At 42.4% G+C, this 16,421-nt stretch overlaps 1 protein-coding gene across 2 annotated transcripts in view; it reads right to left on the bottom strand.

Annotated features, from left to right (window-relative positions):
• Window positions 1–6,705, bottom strand: part of LOC127569875 (semaphorin-4C-like) — a 51,828-nt gene extending 45,123 nt beyond the window's left edge. For both annotated transcript variants that reach the window (XM_052014864.1, XM_052014862.1), the window contains exon 1: window positions 6,292–6,705. In XM_052014864.1, the coding sequence (XP_051870824.1) occupies window positions 6,292–6,409 (118 nt within the window). In that variant the 5' untranslated portion in view covers window positions 6,410–6,705. The remainder of the gene's footprint in view (window positions 1–6,291) is intronic.
• Between the last annotated feature and the right edge of the window lie 9,716 nt (window positions 6,706–16,421).

Raw genomic sequence — 16,421 nt, forward strand, 5'->3', positions numbered from 1 at the left:
AGATTGCAGCCTCCTTTAGTGCTATCGTTGGCTGCCTACTTATTGAACATTTGTTCGGACATTGCTTTCAGTGAAATGGTAACATACACTGCATTGTACAGCTAGGACTGTCTTAAGACTGTTTGAAAGTTTATATACAAAAGGGATGAGGAAAATTGAAGTGGGCTGCTTCTAGTTGAGGGGCCTGTAATGGGGACAAAGATACATGCAAGATGTGTGGAAGAATGATTAAGAGAAACTTCTTCACTCAGGGAGTTGTGGGGCTGTGGCTGAGTCAGCTCTTCCAGGGTTAGTGGTCGAGACAGAACCTGTAAAGATGTTCAAACTTACTCTGGAAAGGGGAATGAAGGATTTCCTTATGTAGGTATATGGGAAATAGGTTGGTAAATACTTTTAGAACAATTTGTTCAGAGAGCCTGTAAACACCCACACAAACTGGTTGAGCAGGTTTGCTGGTTTCCATGTTATAATTTCTGTGTAGGTCAGGTTCTCTAGAACAAGAAGCATTAATTCAACCAGGATCCTTCTCCCCAGCCAATCACCAATGATCATCAGATACCATGACTCCAGGACTGAAAGATCACCAATCATCATAGTTTTGATTCACACCATCTGGAGGCTCCCACTGTGTAACCATTCCCTGACCTGACTCAATGCATTCGGGGGGGGGGGCGGGGAAGTGTCTGAAATCTTGAGAGAAACCAAAAGTTTACTGACTGATTATAGGGTCTCCTGAGGGTGGATGAAGTGATGCCAAGACTTGTGATTTAGTTCTTTAACTATCAATACTTATGTGCTTGCAACATGATAATAAGACATTACAATGTTTTTACTGTCTATGATTCATGGATGTAAAATAAATTAAAAATTAGCATTTTAAAACATCCTCATGGCTTTGATCATAGGAAGTCTGAGATCTGGAGCACACCTGTGATGGTCTAGTGCTATCCTAGTCAATTTCCTTAATTCCATTGTTAAATATTCATACAGAAATCCAGGAACTTATAGCTTTGCTTAAATTCCTGGCATCAATTGGGTGGTAATAAATGACTCATGAATCTCAGGATGAAATCCCATTACCTCCATCTTTGGTTTCTGTCTTTTCCATTTGCAGTAAGTGCAAAGGCAGAAGCTAAATGCATGATTTTAAATAAATATCTTTGAGTGAGAAATATGGGGATAAGTTGCAGACGTTGTCCAGTTGATGAGGGGGGCAGTTAAAGAGAGAGTAAATGAAAAGCTATGAAATAAGTTAAAGGTAAGAATACAAAAAAAATAAAAAGTTGTGAAGTGCTGGGCTGTTGGATGTATTAGGCAGGCCAGGTTGTGCCAATACACAGAGAAAAGTTAAACCAATATCACAGGTGGATGATTTACAGCAGAAATGGTTGGTTCTGATTCAGACCGAGAAAGCGAGTTACCTGAAGTTGTAGATTTCTTATTATTGAGTCTGTAAGGCTATGATCTCCTGTTGTAAGACAAGTTCTTTAAGATCTCAAAGGGCAAGGACTCTGGACACAGTCTTTGGAGTAAGAAAATGATTTATTCACAGACAAATGTGGGACAGAATGAACGGGAATGGATGCGCACTCACACACACACACACACACACACACACACACACACACACAGGTGATTGTGAACATGGGGGAAAATTGCAACAAGGGTGAGATGCACACACACACAACAAACTGGTTACAAATGATCAAGGAAGAAACAATACAATGCCCGACCCCCTGACTCAGTGCAAGCATTGGCTCTACGCTCCCAGGAATCTACTTAGGACGCTCATAACCCCCGTGGAAGTGCACACTCTTACCAATGGTCTCTTCGGCGTTGTTTCACGATTCCTGGAGCAATCAAAAGAGAGCGAACCACACACATGTGGCATTCTTTACAGTGCTGGAGGGCTGGGTGGTCCAGCCCAGGTAATTCAAACAATCCAATGATTCAAGGCTAGGTACAAAGGTGTGCACAGGAACCAATGGTCAAGGGTGTGCACTAATGGGTGGGTGGAGCCAGACCTTGATTGACAGTGGTGTGGCTTTCGACCATGTGCTCAATGGTGTCACGTGACAGCCATGACCCTTCACAATACACCTCCCCAGATGGAAGATGCTGTTCTTTGATCTTACATTGGGCCTTGTTATAACAGTGCAGGAGGTCACAGATAGGTAGTACAGAGTGGGAGTGAGATGAAGAATTTAAGGGCAGGTGATAGGAAGCTCTGAGTCACCCCTGCAAACTCAATGCAGGTGCTCTCTAAAGCAGTCTGCAATCTGCACGATTTCTCCAGTGCAGCAGAGACTAGAATATGAACACCAATTGCAGTAAACTAGATTGGAAGAATTGCAAGTGAATGGCTGCTTTGCTTGGAAGGATTGTTTGGTCCCCGGATGGTGGGAAGAGAAGAGGTAAATGGATAAGTGTTACATCTCCTGTGGTTTACATGGGAAGTCCTGTAAGAAGGGGAGTTGTGGTTGGTGGTGATGGAAGGGTAGGCCAAGGAAATTTGAAATGCTGAAAAGAAAGAGGATGGGACGATGTATCTGCTGGTGGAACCTTGTTGAACTTGATGGAAACTACAAAGGATGACCTGTTGAATGTGGAGGCTGGTGGGGTGGAAGGTGAGGACCAGGGAATTCTATCCTTGCTTTGTCCAGAAGCAGAGGTGGTGATGAAGAGGTGCAGAAAGTAGATGAGATGGAATTGAGGGCTCCATCAACCTGGCAGAGGGCAATTCATGGTTCAGGAAGACATCTCAGAGGCATCGCTGTGGAAAGGTTCATCATCAGAACAAATACAGAGGAGACGGAGATTGGCATTGAGTCCTTGCAGGAGTCAAGGTGGGAAGAAGCATAGTCCAAATAGCTGTGGGAGTCCGTATGCTTCTAATGGACGTTTATGGCTAATGTAGTTTGGGAGGCAAAGATAAACCATATGAAGGTGAGACCAGAGTAGAAATTGGCAGCAAAATTGATGAACTCAGAGTTTTATAGGAGTGCAGGAAGCAGCACCAATCCATGTACCGGAAGAATTGAAGGAGCCACCCCCCACCCTCCCCACACCCATGCCCACCCACCCCACACCCCACCCACCCCAACCCCCCTAACCCACCCGCCCCAACCCACCACCCCACCCGCCCCCAACCCCACCAACCCACCCACCCCACCCACCACCCCCAACTCCCCCCCCACCACCCCCAACCCCACCCCCCCACCAAGACATTGGAGATAGATTTCTTGTCTTGTGATTTCCTACATTTTAAGTTACAGAGTTACTTTTGCAACAATGGAAGACAGAGAGCCTCTGTAGTGACAGCCCAGATCAAAATAAAGTCAGCCCCACAAAAACGGCTGCAGTAGTGGAACTTGTCGACTAACTAACCAGCCTCCAAGGGGAAAGAGGAGAGACACTGATAAAACAGCAGCTCTGAGGCCGCTGGCAGGAAATGATAGATAAATGTTAAAGAATATTTCCTTACTACAACAGAGAAGCAGCCTGTCAGGTCCACACCAGCTCCCTTCAGAGTAATCACATCACTCCCATTCCCTCTCCTTATTTCTCTGTAGTCATGCAATTTACTCTCTTTGACAGGCTCATCAACGCCCCTTTTATTCTTTGGCCACTTACCCCCACATGGAGTAATTTACAGCAGCCAAACAACCAACCAGCATATCTTTGGAACATAGGAGGTAACTGGAGCATCCAGCAAATCTCTAAGCTGTCGCACAGAGAACATGCAAACTCCACAAACAGTACCCAAGGCCAGGACCAAACCCATGTCCCTGGAGCTCTGAGGCAGCTACACTAACTACTGTGCACTATGCCACCCTGAGCTTGCATCTAATTCAAGCAGAGTTTCACCTCACTGCACTTTGTGAATTGTTGATTGAATAGTTTTAACTGGGTTCACATAAGCACAGAGTGCAGTAAAATAGCACATCTTCAAAGCCCTCATCCCACATGAATTAAAGTTTCACACAATGTTACACAATCCCTATATAAAAGACAACAATGCTGTGATATTTTTAAACATTTAACCCATCAAAGAAATAGATGGTGAGGCAGCATAATGAACTTGCAATCAGCCAAACTGTGAAGCAGGGAGATGTGGGATTTTGCTGTCACTCTCTCACATCACTGCATTCAGGAATCAGGAGAATGTGGCAGGTGCTTCCCTTGTGCATCGACCAAGGAGAGTACAATTTTGGGCCACCATGACACCACCGGCAACAGGTCCACCAATCATTCTAAGTTTGTAGTCAGAGACCAGAACAAGGTAGGAACGGTGCCAGACAAACAAAATGGATGGGTGTTTAACTATAAAACATCCTCTTTAATTCAAGCAAACTCAAGATGTTTAATACTTCTGTGGAAAGTTTTGTGCAGACTCAAACTGAACTTTTAAAGCTCTACACCAGCCTAATCTGACTACAGAATACAATCACTGCTGCTTAATAATGTTTCCATAAGCAGACACCTAGATGCATACATGCACAATGTGTTGAAGGTAGGACAGTGTACATCCTCCAGAATTTTGCTGAGCAAACAGATGATATCATCAATCAACATACAAAACTGACTGGACAAGAGCAAGTCTGGAGTTTGGTGCTCCAGCCAGCACACCTCAAAGCAGAACAAACCTTCAGCAGGAAGGTATCCCTTTACCCACATTCATACCCACCCCATACTCACAATCAACCAACCCTATTTAAAACAATCATTAAGTATTTAAAAATCCATTGTTGTTTATTTTTCTGGCTGTTGCTGTGATTCTTCAAGGGTTTGCTGCTTTGCAAAGTTGCTTCAGGTTGCAAAAGTCTACAGGGAATGGGTAGCAGGTGCTGAAGGAAACATTGCTGACTTCAAAGCATTTGCACAACCCTGTCGCCAGCAAGGCAGCACAAATGGCTATTCCCCCTAGAAATATTGTGACAAGGGAAATGAGCAAAGAGCTATGCAGAGCAGATCAAACTGCTGGAAGAGCAAGGAGGAGAAGAGCTTTCAGCAGGATACCACATCCATCAAGGTGTGCTGGAAAGAATTCTTCTACCTGATCCTCACAAACAAACAATGCATATGATGCCTGCACTTCAGGGCTAATCGATAATCTGATAGTTATGGGGCCTTTGGGTAATATGCTAGAATTTTATTTAAAACTAAGTGATTTAGTTCAGTCTGAAACAAGAGACTTCATCTTAAATATAACAAACAGGCATGGAATGTGGATTGGCTATGGTAATTTGGATAACTACTTTAAAAAGGTATGGCAATAAAAAAAGCAATGGCTAGAATTTAAGGAATGAATATACAATTTATAAGTGATAAGAGAAACAGAAATGGTGTACACGAAAAGTTAAAGATAGTATTAGATCAAAGGAAAAGGCCTTTACATGTTGCCAGAAAACCAACAGGTCTGAAAATTGGGCAGATTTCATAATGTGCCAAAGAAGGACCAAGACATTCATAAGGAAACGGAAAATACAATGAGATTAGTCCAGCAGGAGATTGATTGTTTCTCTGCTCCTTTTCAAATCATTGGGGCCCCCTTCCTACACTCTCTTTAAACCTATCTGCTTCACTAGAAAATTTATTATAATACCACGCAACGTCTGAAGTGTTGGGATATTAATAGAAGTAACATTCAGCAGTCCAGAAAATCTGGTCTGGCAGCACCACCACCAGTTTGCCGGATTACCTGAGCTTTGTACTGAAATGTTGCCAGATAAAATTCTAATACATTTCTCTCCTTCCTGCATCAGAGAAACATCCTCAAGAGAAATGATTAATACACGAGCAGCAAATTCGACAAGGAGTGTTGATTTTTTTTATTGGAGGAAAAGTCCGAATATTCGGCTCATTTATCTTTTAGTTAACTTCAAATAACTTAAAAGCGTTTTTATTTTAAGCTTAAGGAATGCAATATCAGTTTAACCTTTTAAGACGCCTAGAAGCTGGGGATCGTTCGGCCCATTAGATCTCCGGAAGAGTTGAACATATGATACCGCTAGTCACCTGTAAGTGCTACAAAATGTGACGCCAAAGCAAAATCTTCTTTTATGAACGAAACGATGTTAGCCAACAAAATGTGGCAGTGTATGCGTTAAAAGGGTTAACTGCATGTAACTCTGAGAATACTCTGTGTTGTGTAGTTTCGTCGTGGTGGTTAACTCACCCAGTGCAACACTTCATCATAGGAAATGGAATCGATATTATCCGCGCAAAAATAAACGAAATCAGCCCTGATAAACGTTGCATTTTGGTCCTGGCACAGATTGAAACACCCACCAGCAAATTCGCTCGTTGTCCTGGGCACCTCGCCCACGTCCAGTGCAAAGTTCTGAGTTTGATAGAAAGCCGCAAGAACCAGCAACAGTAACACAGCCCGGTGGATTTTCCCAGCCATTCTGTTTCCAGTTCGTGCCCAAAACAAAACCAAAACGCTAAAGCAAAATAAAACCGACTGTCAAGGTTTGCAGTGGTCCCGGAGCAGCGCCGCCGTCTGCCCGCGTAAATTCTGGTTATAACACCAGAGCATGTACTGTGATTTTTGTTTTGCTTTGTAGACTATCCACCCTTAAGTGGTCGGTATCTTTAAGCCGTCATAGGTTAGCGGCGCTTTCTCCCTTCACTGCTGACGCCCAGAGCCTGTGATATTCAGGCGGTATCCTCTTGGGGGCCGAATCTGGCTGCTCATCTGGAAGGATGAGCCGAATACACCCTCCTTCGTCTTGTGACCCTTCCTTGTGACTGCGCAGCGCAGACTGTTGATCGCTCACCCAACGCAACACAGTGCAAATAAAACACGCCTAACCCGGAGCAAACCGCCGCCGGGTGCATTAGCCTGGGGTGTAGAATCTAGGCTGTATTTGGCGATGGAGGCTGGAGACTCGGCAGTAATATGATGGCGTCTACCTCGTCATAGCCCTTGCACCTTATTCTATACCTGCACTGCATTTTCTCTGTAAATGTAATACTATATTCTGCATTCTATTATTGCTTTTCCCTTGTACTACCTCCATGTACTTATGTTTTAAAATGATCTGTATGGATGGCATGGAAAATTACGTTTTTCGCTGTATCTCGGTAGATGTGACAATAACAAACCAATTCCAATTCCATCCCCAACAATTTCCCACCTTAACATTTGGAGTTACATTTGATGAGGCTGGTACATTATTGATAACTCTTTACGGGGATAGTTCTCCCAAAGAGGTTTTACTTTGCAGAAAGATGAACAGGCAGGTTTGAAGGAGTTTGTATCAACAGACATGAGTCATTAAACCCAGGTTCTGTCCACTCAGGTAAACTGATTCCATTAAAAGAATTGTTTTCTTGATATCCCGGTGGAGACTCAAATCTTCCACTAAAATATAAATGTAGTGCATTTGGTGTTCACAATGCAGTCTCTTCTTCATTGGAGAAACTAAGTGCAGATTGTGTGACTGCTTTGCGAAGCACCTGCGTTCAATCCATAGGGTGGCCCTGAGCTTCTTGTTACCTACAACTTTAATTCTCACTCTGACCTATCTAGTTGTGGTCTACTGCACTGGCCCAATGTATGCTTGAAGAACTGTATTGCACCTTCCATCTGCAATACCACCTTCCAGATTCGGTATCAATTCAACATCTTCAGGTAACTTTCTCTGTATCAGAATGGTCAGTTTTCTCTCTTCACTAACATAGTGTGATCTTCTGGGTGTTTCTCACAGCTCTGCATTTCACAGCTTCTGTGTTCCTCCATCTCATTTTCCACCTGTAACTTCCTTCATTAACCTATCAGCCATCAACAGTTTATCCCCATGGAAACCCTGCCTTCACCATATTAGAGATAACAGGGGTCCTGTGCATCTCTTCCTAGCTTCTTTGAAAATTGACATTTTCTTTCCCTCTCTCTGACAAAGGGTCTTTGATCTAAAACATTAACTCTTTTTCTCTTTCCAGAGATATTGCCTGACCTGCTGAGTGTTTCCAGCATTTTCTGTTTTCATTTCAGATTTTCAGCATCTGCAGTATTTTCCCCATTTTCATCCACCAAAACATTTATCAGTTCTGGGACCTCACTATCTGCAAATTATCTGCTATATTTCCACAGATTACAGTACTTGCTTAAAACAAAACAACATGGACAGGTTGCTTGAGTTCCCTGATTCTACAGGCAGAGCTATTACTACCTATCCTAGGGAAGGCCATGTAAGGTGTGACACCAATCTCTGGGATAACAGCTGAACTGAATTTTGGAGGGAGAAGCACCCAGTATTATGCAACTGCATCTTTTTCTCATATGCACCAACCAAAATCATGAATCCTTCTGCAGGCAGACAAACTCATATCAGCTCTCTCAGTCAATGATGACACTGGGATTAATAGTCAAAACAACTCCCAATACTGCAATGTGCTGCTGTTAATGATGTTAGATATTTTTACCTGACATTGCTGGATGCCACAAAAAATTGTTAGTAAGCAAAAGTGGCTCATCCGTCACTCACTATCTGGGATTCAACTCATCACCCGAATCTGTCAACTTGCTGGGTAGAAAAGAAACTGCTAGAAGAACTCAGTGAGTTACATAGAACATAGAACAGTACAGCAGAATACAAGCCCTTCAGCCCACAATGTTTTGCCGACCTTTAAACCTCGCATAAGACTATCTAACCCCTTCCTCCCACATATCCCTCCATTTTAAATTCCTCCATATGCCTATCTAGCAATCTCTTGAATTTGACCAATGTACCTGCCTCCACCACTGCCCCAGGCAGCGCATTCCATGCCCCAACCACTCTCTGGGTAAAAAACCTTCCTCTGATATCTCCCTTGAACTTCCCACCCATTACCTTAAAGCCATGCCCTCTTGTATTGAGCATTGGTGCCCTGGGAAAGAGGCGCCTGCTGTCCACTCTATCTATTCCTCTTTTGTACACCTCTATTATGTCTCCTCTCATCCTCCTCCTCTCCAAAGAGTAAAGCCCTAGCTCCCTTAGTCTCTCCTCATAATGCATACTCTCTAAACCAGGCAGCATTCTGGTAAATCTCCTCTGCACCCTTTCCAATGCTTCCACATCCTTCCTATAATGAGGCAACCAGAACTGGACACAGTACTCTAAGTGTGGTCTAACCAGAGTTTTATTGAGCTGCATCATTACCTCGTGACTCTTAAACTCGATCCCTCGACTTATGAAAGTTAATACCCCATAAGCTTTCTTAACTACCCTATCCACCTGTGAGGCAACTTTCAGGGATCAGTGGATATGGACCCCCCAGGTCCCTCTGCTCCTCCACACTTCCAAGAATCCTGCCATTAACTTTGTACTCTGCGTTGGAGTTAGTCCTTCCAAAGTGTACCACCTCACACTTCTCTGGATTGAACTCCATCTGCCACTTCTCAGCCCAGCTCTGCATCCTATCAATGTCCCTCTGTGTTCTATCTGTTCCCACAACCTCTGCCGGCAGTGCATTCCATGCACCCACCACTCTCTGTGTAAAAAAACTTACCCCTGACATCCCCCTTATACCTTCCTCCAATCACCTTAAAGTTATGGCACCTCATGTTAGTCATTTTCACCCTGGGAAAATTCCAGCATCTGCAATCTCTTGTGTCTCTAACCTGCCATGAAAGGCTTATACTACTGCCAAAAAAAAGCAGTAAGCCTAAAGATTGGGAAACTTTCAGAAATCAGCAATGGAGGTCCAAGGATAAGGAAAGGTAATGAAGAATATGAGAGTAAGTGAGAAATGTAAAAACAGACTGTAACAGCTTCCATAGCTATGCAAAAAGGAAAAAAATTAGTTAACGTTTTGGTGGGCCCTTTACCGCATAATGCAGGAAAAATTACATTGGGGAAGAAGGAAAAGGCAGAGAAATGAAACAAAGATTTTGTGTCTGTTTTTACCGAAGACACAGAAAATACCCAGGAAATAGTGGAGCACAACAGAATGCATGAATAAAAAGCCAGAGGAAAGTAGCATCAGTAAAAATAAAATATTGGAGAAGGGAGTGACACTAAAAGCCAATAAGTCCCAAAAGACCTGCACCCCAAGGTTTTTAAGGAGTTGATGATAGATAGAGTGGATATGCTGGTTGTCAGCTGACTTTGGAACAGTTTCCACAGGTTGGATGGAAGCAAATGAAACACCAGTAATAAAGAGAGGGAGAGAGAGAAAACAGGAAACTAGACATCAATGTTGGGATCTATAATTCAGGAAGTCGTAACAGGGCACTTTGAAAATAATAAGAGAATTGGGCAGAGTCAACATGGATTTATGAAAGAGAAATCATGTTTGACACATCTGTTACAGTTTTTGAGGTTGTAACTACCAGTGTAGACAAGGAGGAACCAGTGGGTTCTTGACTTTCAGTAGGGCTTTGATGAGGCCCCAAGTAAGAGGTTATTAAACAAAATTAGAACCCATGTGGTTGGGAGTGAGGTAACATGCTGACATGGATGGAGGACTGGTTAGTGGATAAAAAACAGAGAGTAGTAATAAATGGGTTATTTTCAGATAGGGAGGCTTTGCCTGGTGGAGTGCCACATAGGTTGATACTGGGACCCCAGTTGTTCACAATCTAGATTTAGATGAACGGATCAGGTGTAATATATCCAAGTTTGCTGATGATACAGAGCAAGGTGGCAATATACACTGTGAGATGATAGGGAGGCTTCATTGCTGCGCAACTGAGGTGCACCAGATTTATTTCCAGGTTGGGGGGCACAGGGTTGTCATATGAGGAGATATTAAACAGACTGGGACTATGCTCTCCCAAGTTTAGAATAACAGCAAGCAATCTCATTGAAACATCCAGTATTCTTCTGAGACTTGACAGCATAGAGGCAGAAACGATGTTTCCCCTGGATGGGCTGTCTAGAACCAGGCATGACATTCTCAAAAGAAGGGCATTCAGGACCGAGATGAGAAGAAATTTCTTCAGAGGCTAATGAATCCTTGGATTCTCCACCAAAGATGGCTGTGGAGGCTCAGTCACTGAGTATATTCCAGATGGAGATGGATAGGTGTGTGGATAGAAAGGGAATCATGGATTAATGAAAGAAGGTAGTGCTGAGGTTAAATGGTAGATCAGGCCCAAGGGGCCTACTGACCTATTCTTGCTTCTATTTTAAATGTTCACATGGAGGCATGGACATCCAGGGTATCAGAACCCCACCACACCATGGTCACACACCTTTCATATAACAGAGTAATTGTTGTTATCCCTAATACTTTACAGACATGCACAAATAAGTAATTAATTTTTCTGTTGTTACCTTTCTGTTCTGAAACTTTTGGTTGCAGGGACAGATTACCACTGTGCTCAGGTCACACATATATGTCACTAATCTTTGTACAACATTGGGAAGAGAAAAATATTTTTAATTACCATCAACATTATTTTATTAGGAACAATTTCATTCTATGTACAGTATTGAAAATCGGTCCAGTGTTTTAATGTGAGTTTTAAATGATCGTACAAATGAAAGAAACATTTGTTTTCAAGAGACAGTTATACATCTTTAATTATTCAGTAATGAGACTCTGTTTGATTAGTGGCCACTGCAGGGTGTTTTGCTGATTCTAAGAGGGAACATGAGAATTTTCTATTACATCACCCCCTATATAACAGGCAAATCCTTTGTGGTATCAACACCTCTGAGGGCTCAGCATTTTCATTAAAAGCAAGTTGCTACTTTACAGCTGATGCCTACAGCTCTTTGAATCTTATTTTTCTGCTGCTCATTCCTCGTGGGAAAGCACCTCAGATCTAGGTATTCATCAAAAAAAACATCATATGCATGAAAGAACTATACAATATAAATTATAAACAATGTACATTAGGCACATATATATCAAATACATATGTGTGTGCCCTCAGAGTGGAGGAGCATTTGGAATGGTATTGAGAATATCAAATCCATGCATCAGGAGTACACAGAGGCCCTGTAGAAGTGGCAGAAGTAGTGCACAAATTGCCCGCCTACTGCCCCATCTGTGGAAGAGTCTGCTGTTCCTACATTGGTCTTGTTAACCACCATAGAACTCACAAAGTCAGAGTGGACGCAAGTCATCCTCAATCCTGAGGGGCTGCCTGAGAATAAGATGATGTACTAATTAGCAGAATGTATGTGGAGAATGGTATGGAGATGGAGGTACTTCAGAAATATGTGTGATACAATGACTAGACTGAGCTATCGTGAGGTTGGGGGTTAGGAGGTGCGGATAATGTTTCAGTTCTTGCAGGACATCTTGAAGAGGCTATGGTGTTGAATAACTTGAGAATGAATGATGGGAATAGGGGACACAAGAGACTGCATTTATTTTCTGTGGGACTAGGATTTACTGGGTTACTAAGTGGAGGAATCTTTGAGCGAAATGACATCATCCAGCCTTATGGCATCAGCAAATGGAAAAGTTACACTGATTCCCCTCATCTTCAACAAGGTATCATTGAAATTCAATTGAGGCTGAAATTTAACAAGAAATAAATGAGGGTTACAAGTTTCATGACAACTGATTACAGTTTTACCATATTGCCCACAAACCTCTGGTCAGTGCAGTTGGAAAAACAGAAACAGTGGCACATCCATGAGCAGCACAAGGCTAATAATTTAATCCAAGTCTCAAAATAATTCAATCCCATGACAGGAGAGAAAAGAAGCACAGAGGATGACCTCACATTAGGCTACATTGAGCAATTTATTTTCACCTGTTCTAATGATTCTGTCTTTATACCGCTTGAAATGTTTTTTTCAGAAACTCTGGATATATGACTTTTTTTTCCATTATCTGAGCCATTTATAACTAAGGTGAACAGTTGCGACCTCTACACTGATCCTTCCAGGACACCTGTAGTAACCCCCTGCCACTTTGAGTCCCTGCTCATTATCTCTATTCTCTTTCTCCTTCTATCAATTTCCCAGTCATGTCAATAATTTCTATTCCATAAACTTCCACATACCTCAGTTCAGTATCTTAATTAATTCTTCAAAAGTTCTACTGGCTTTGTTAGGCATGACCCACCCACCTTTTGCAAATTCACACTGGTTCTCTCCCATCAAATAAAAAATTTCAAGCTGTTCAGTCATTCTAGCCTTTAATCATAGAGTTCAGTAATTTCCCAGTGGTGGTTTGTCTGCTAACTTCTCTACGTTTCCCTTGCTCACTCTTTTTTGTAAATAGCAGGATGGTAGAACATAGAACGGTACAGCACAGAACAGGCCCTTCAGCCCACAATGTTCACAAGATCACAAGACAAGGGAGCAGAAGCAGGCCATTCGGCCCATCGAGTCCGCTCCAAGGAAAGGGAAATAGAAATGGGGAATGGGGAATGGGGGAAGAAGAAAAAAAAACTATTCTAATCCCAATTACCGGCCTTATCCCCATATCCCTTGATATCCTGACTATTTAGATATCTATCTATCTATCTCCTCCTTGAACGCCCCCACTGATCTGGCCTCCACTGCTGTATGTGGCAAGGAGTTCCACAAATTCACCACCCTCTGGCTAAAGAAATTTTTCCTCATCTCTGTTTTGAAACTGTACCCTCTAATTCTAAGATTGTGCCCTCTGGTCCTGGAGTCACTCACCAAGGGAAACAGCCTAGCCACATTTACTCTGTCCTTTCCTATCAATATTTTAAATGTCGCTATGAGGCCCCCTCTCATTCTTCTGTACTTCAGCGAGTACAGTCCAAGAGCCGACAAACGCTCCTCATACGTAAGCCCTTTCATTCCTGGAATCATCCTCGTAAATCTCCTCTGAACCCTCTCCAACATCAACACATCCTTCCGAAGATGTGGGGCCCAAAATGGCGCACAATATTCCAAATGAGGCCTCACTAGTGCCCCGTAGAGCCTCATCAACACTTCCTTACTTTTATACACTACACCTCTCGAAATGAATACCAACATAGCGTTCGCTTTCTTTACCACCGATCCGACCTGGTGGTTAACCTTTAAGGTATCCTGCACGAGTACCCCCAAGTCCCTTTGTACTTCCGTGCTTTGGATTTTCTCTCCTCCTAGATAATAATCTGCCCGCTTATTTTTGCTTCCAAAGTGTACAACTGCACATTTCCCTACATTGAATCTCATCTGCCATTTCCTTGCCCATTCTCCTAAACTATCTAGGTCCCTCTGCAACCTTCCTATCTTTTCAATACTCCCTACTCCTCCTCCTATCTTGCTGTCATCCGCAAACTTAGCCATGAAACCATTTATTCCATCATCCAAATCGTTAATGTACAATGTTGTGCTGACATAGCTATTCCCTCCTACCTACAGAATGCCCATATCCCTCTATTTTCCTCTCATTCATGTGCCCATCCAAGCCCCTCTTAAAAGCCCCCAATGAATTTGCCTCCACCACCTTATCAGGCAACGCATTCCAGGCATCCACCATTCTCTCAGTAAGAAACGTACCGCTCACGTCTGTTCTGAAACTACTCCCTCTCACCTTAAATGCATGGGCAAAATTTTCCAATCTAAAGGCATACTTTGGAAATACAGCATAAACTGAAAAAAAAATTACATCTGTAATGTTCTCACCTACTTCCTTTAAAACCCTGAGATGGAAACAATAAGATCCTGATGTTTTGTCACTCTTTGGTACCATTATTTTCTTCATCATTGTTATTCTGCTTACATTAGCTTTGGAGAGTTCAATCCCTGATTCAGTATTACTATTCTGGATTGTCAGGGATGTTATCCTCTTTATCTACTGTAAGTCCTGACACAAGGTAATCAATCAGTATGCCTGCCATTTTCTCATTTTCATTTGCAGTATCACCAGCACTTAGGCCCACCCTCTTTCTCCTAAGATAATTGATTAAACAGCTTTGTGGGGATTGTAATACCTCTTGCAAGTTCTTTTTCATTCTCCCTTTATGCAGCTCTTACTATTTACTTTGGCATGGTAGTGTAGCAGTTTAGCGTGACACTATTACAGCACCAGTGACCAAGGTTCAATTCTGGCCACTGTCTATAAGGAGTTCGTACCTTCTCTCTGTGTCTGTGTGGATTTCTTCCAAGTGCTCTGGTTTCCTCCCACATTCCAAAGACGTGCGGGTTAGGAAGTTGTGGGCACGCTATGTTGGCACCGGAAACAGGCTGCCCCCAGAACACTTTACGCAAAAGATGCATTTCACAGTGTGTTTTGATGTACATGTGACTAATAAAGATATCATCAATTTTTAGCTGTGCTCACAGACACCAGGATCTACGTTAGTTTTTGCCTCTTGCAAGCTTTTTCTTTTACCCTAATGTTACAATTTATGTGTTTAGTTGTCCATGCCTGGGTTCTTTTGACAAATAGAGTTCTTTTCTTATATCTGGTTCTAAATCACATTAAATTAATTTCTGAACATTCTCCACTGCTCTTCTTTGATTTTGTCCATAACCAGATTTGTTGAGTTTGCCATGGGCACTCTTGCATCAGATGGAAGTCAGATTTATTCAGGCTAGAATCAAGGAATACTTTTCACATTTTTAACTTTCGAACTTGCTCATGTTGTGAACACTATTAGATAAAAGTTCATGCATGTTAGGCTGCTTTGCTCGTTATTCATAACTAATTTTTATGGCCTATTCTGTTGTTGGTTCTACGATATTCTGTGGCAGAAAATATCCTGAACACTCTCCAGAAACTGGATACCTTTCAGGCTCACCTGTAAATTAAAGTTTACTGATAAAACCAACCCGGTTTTACCACATTCTTGTCTAACTGCTGCATTTATGATTTTTTTTCTCTGGTACAGCTGCCATCAGGAGCAGTGCACAATTCACACTAGATTGTTAAATGCCTTTTCTTTAATAATTCTAACTGCCCACAGCTACTTACCTACCGTTATATCTCCCTGCAGCACAAAGACCACTCCTCCCCCCCCCCCAACTATATTTTCTTCACCCTTCCTGTAAACCCTAAACCTGGTATGTTTAGTTCCCAATTCTGGCTAACAGGTGTATCTCAGTATGTCTTCCATGTTAAAATTGGGTCCGCAATTCATTCACTTTGTTCATTATGTTCAGTTTTGTTGTATAAAGAATGCTTATTTAGGACCCCTGGAGTGAGACTTGAACCCTCGACCTACTGACTATGAGGTAAGAACACTTTTCATTCTGTCCTACCTAATGCATGCAATACACCAGGAAACATACAGTTAACCAATACTCGGATGCACTTCTATAAGTGATATAATTGCAATTCGGTGTTAAAATTTAGCTTAAGACCCTTTTCTCTCTGCTTCAGAACAACATAGTTAGAACCTGGTCTTAAGAACAGTGCTGTCCTCACTCCATGACAGAAACAGACATTGAGACAGGAGAGTGAATGGGGCAAAGGATTCAAATACTGTATGTCTGGGAACCGAATTTGTAAGAGATGAGACAAAAAAGGTCCACTTATTGCAGATCCTGTGCAGAGTAAGCTTG

Source organism: Pristis pectinata, chromosome 4 (genome assembly GCF_009764475.1).
Source record: "Pristis pectinata isolate sPriPec2 chromosome 4, sPriPec2.1.pri, whole genome shotgun sequence".
Lineage (NCBI taxonomy): Eukaryota > Metazoa > Chordata > Chondrichthyes > Rhinopristiformes > Pristidae > Pristis > Pristis pectinata.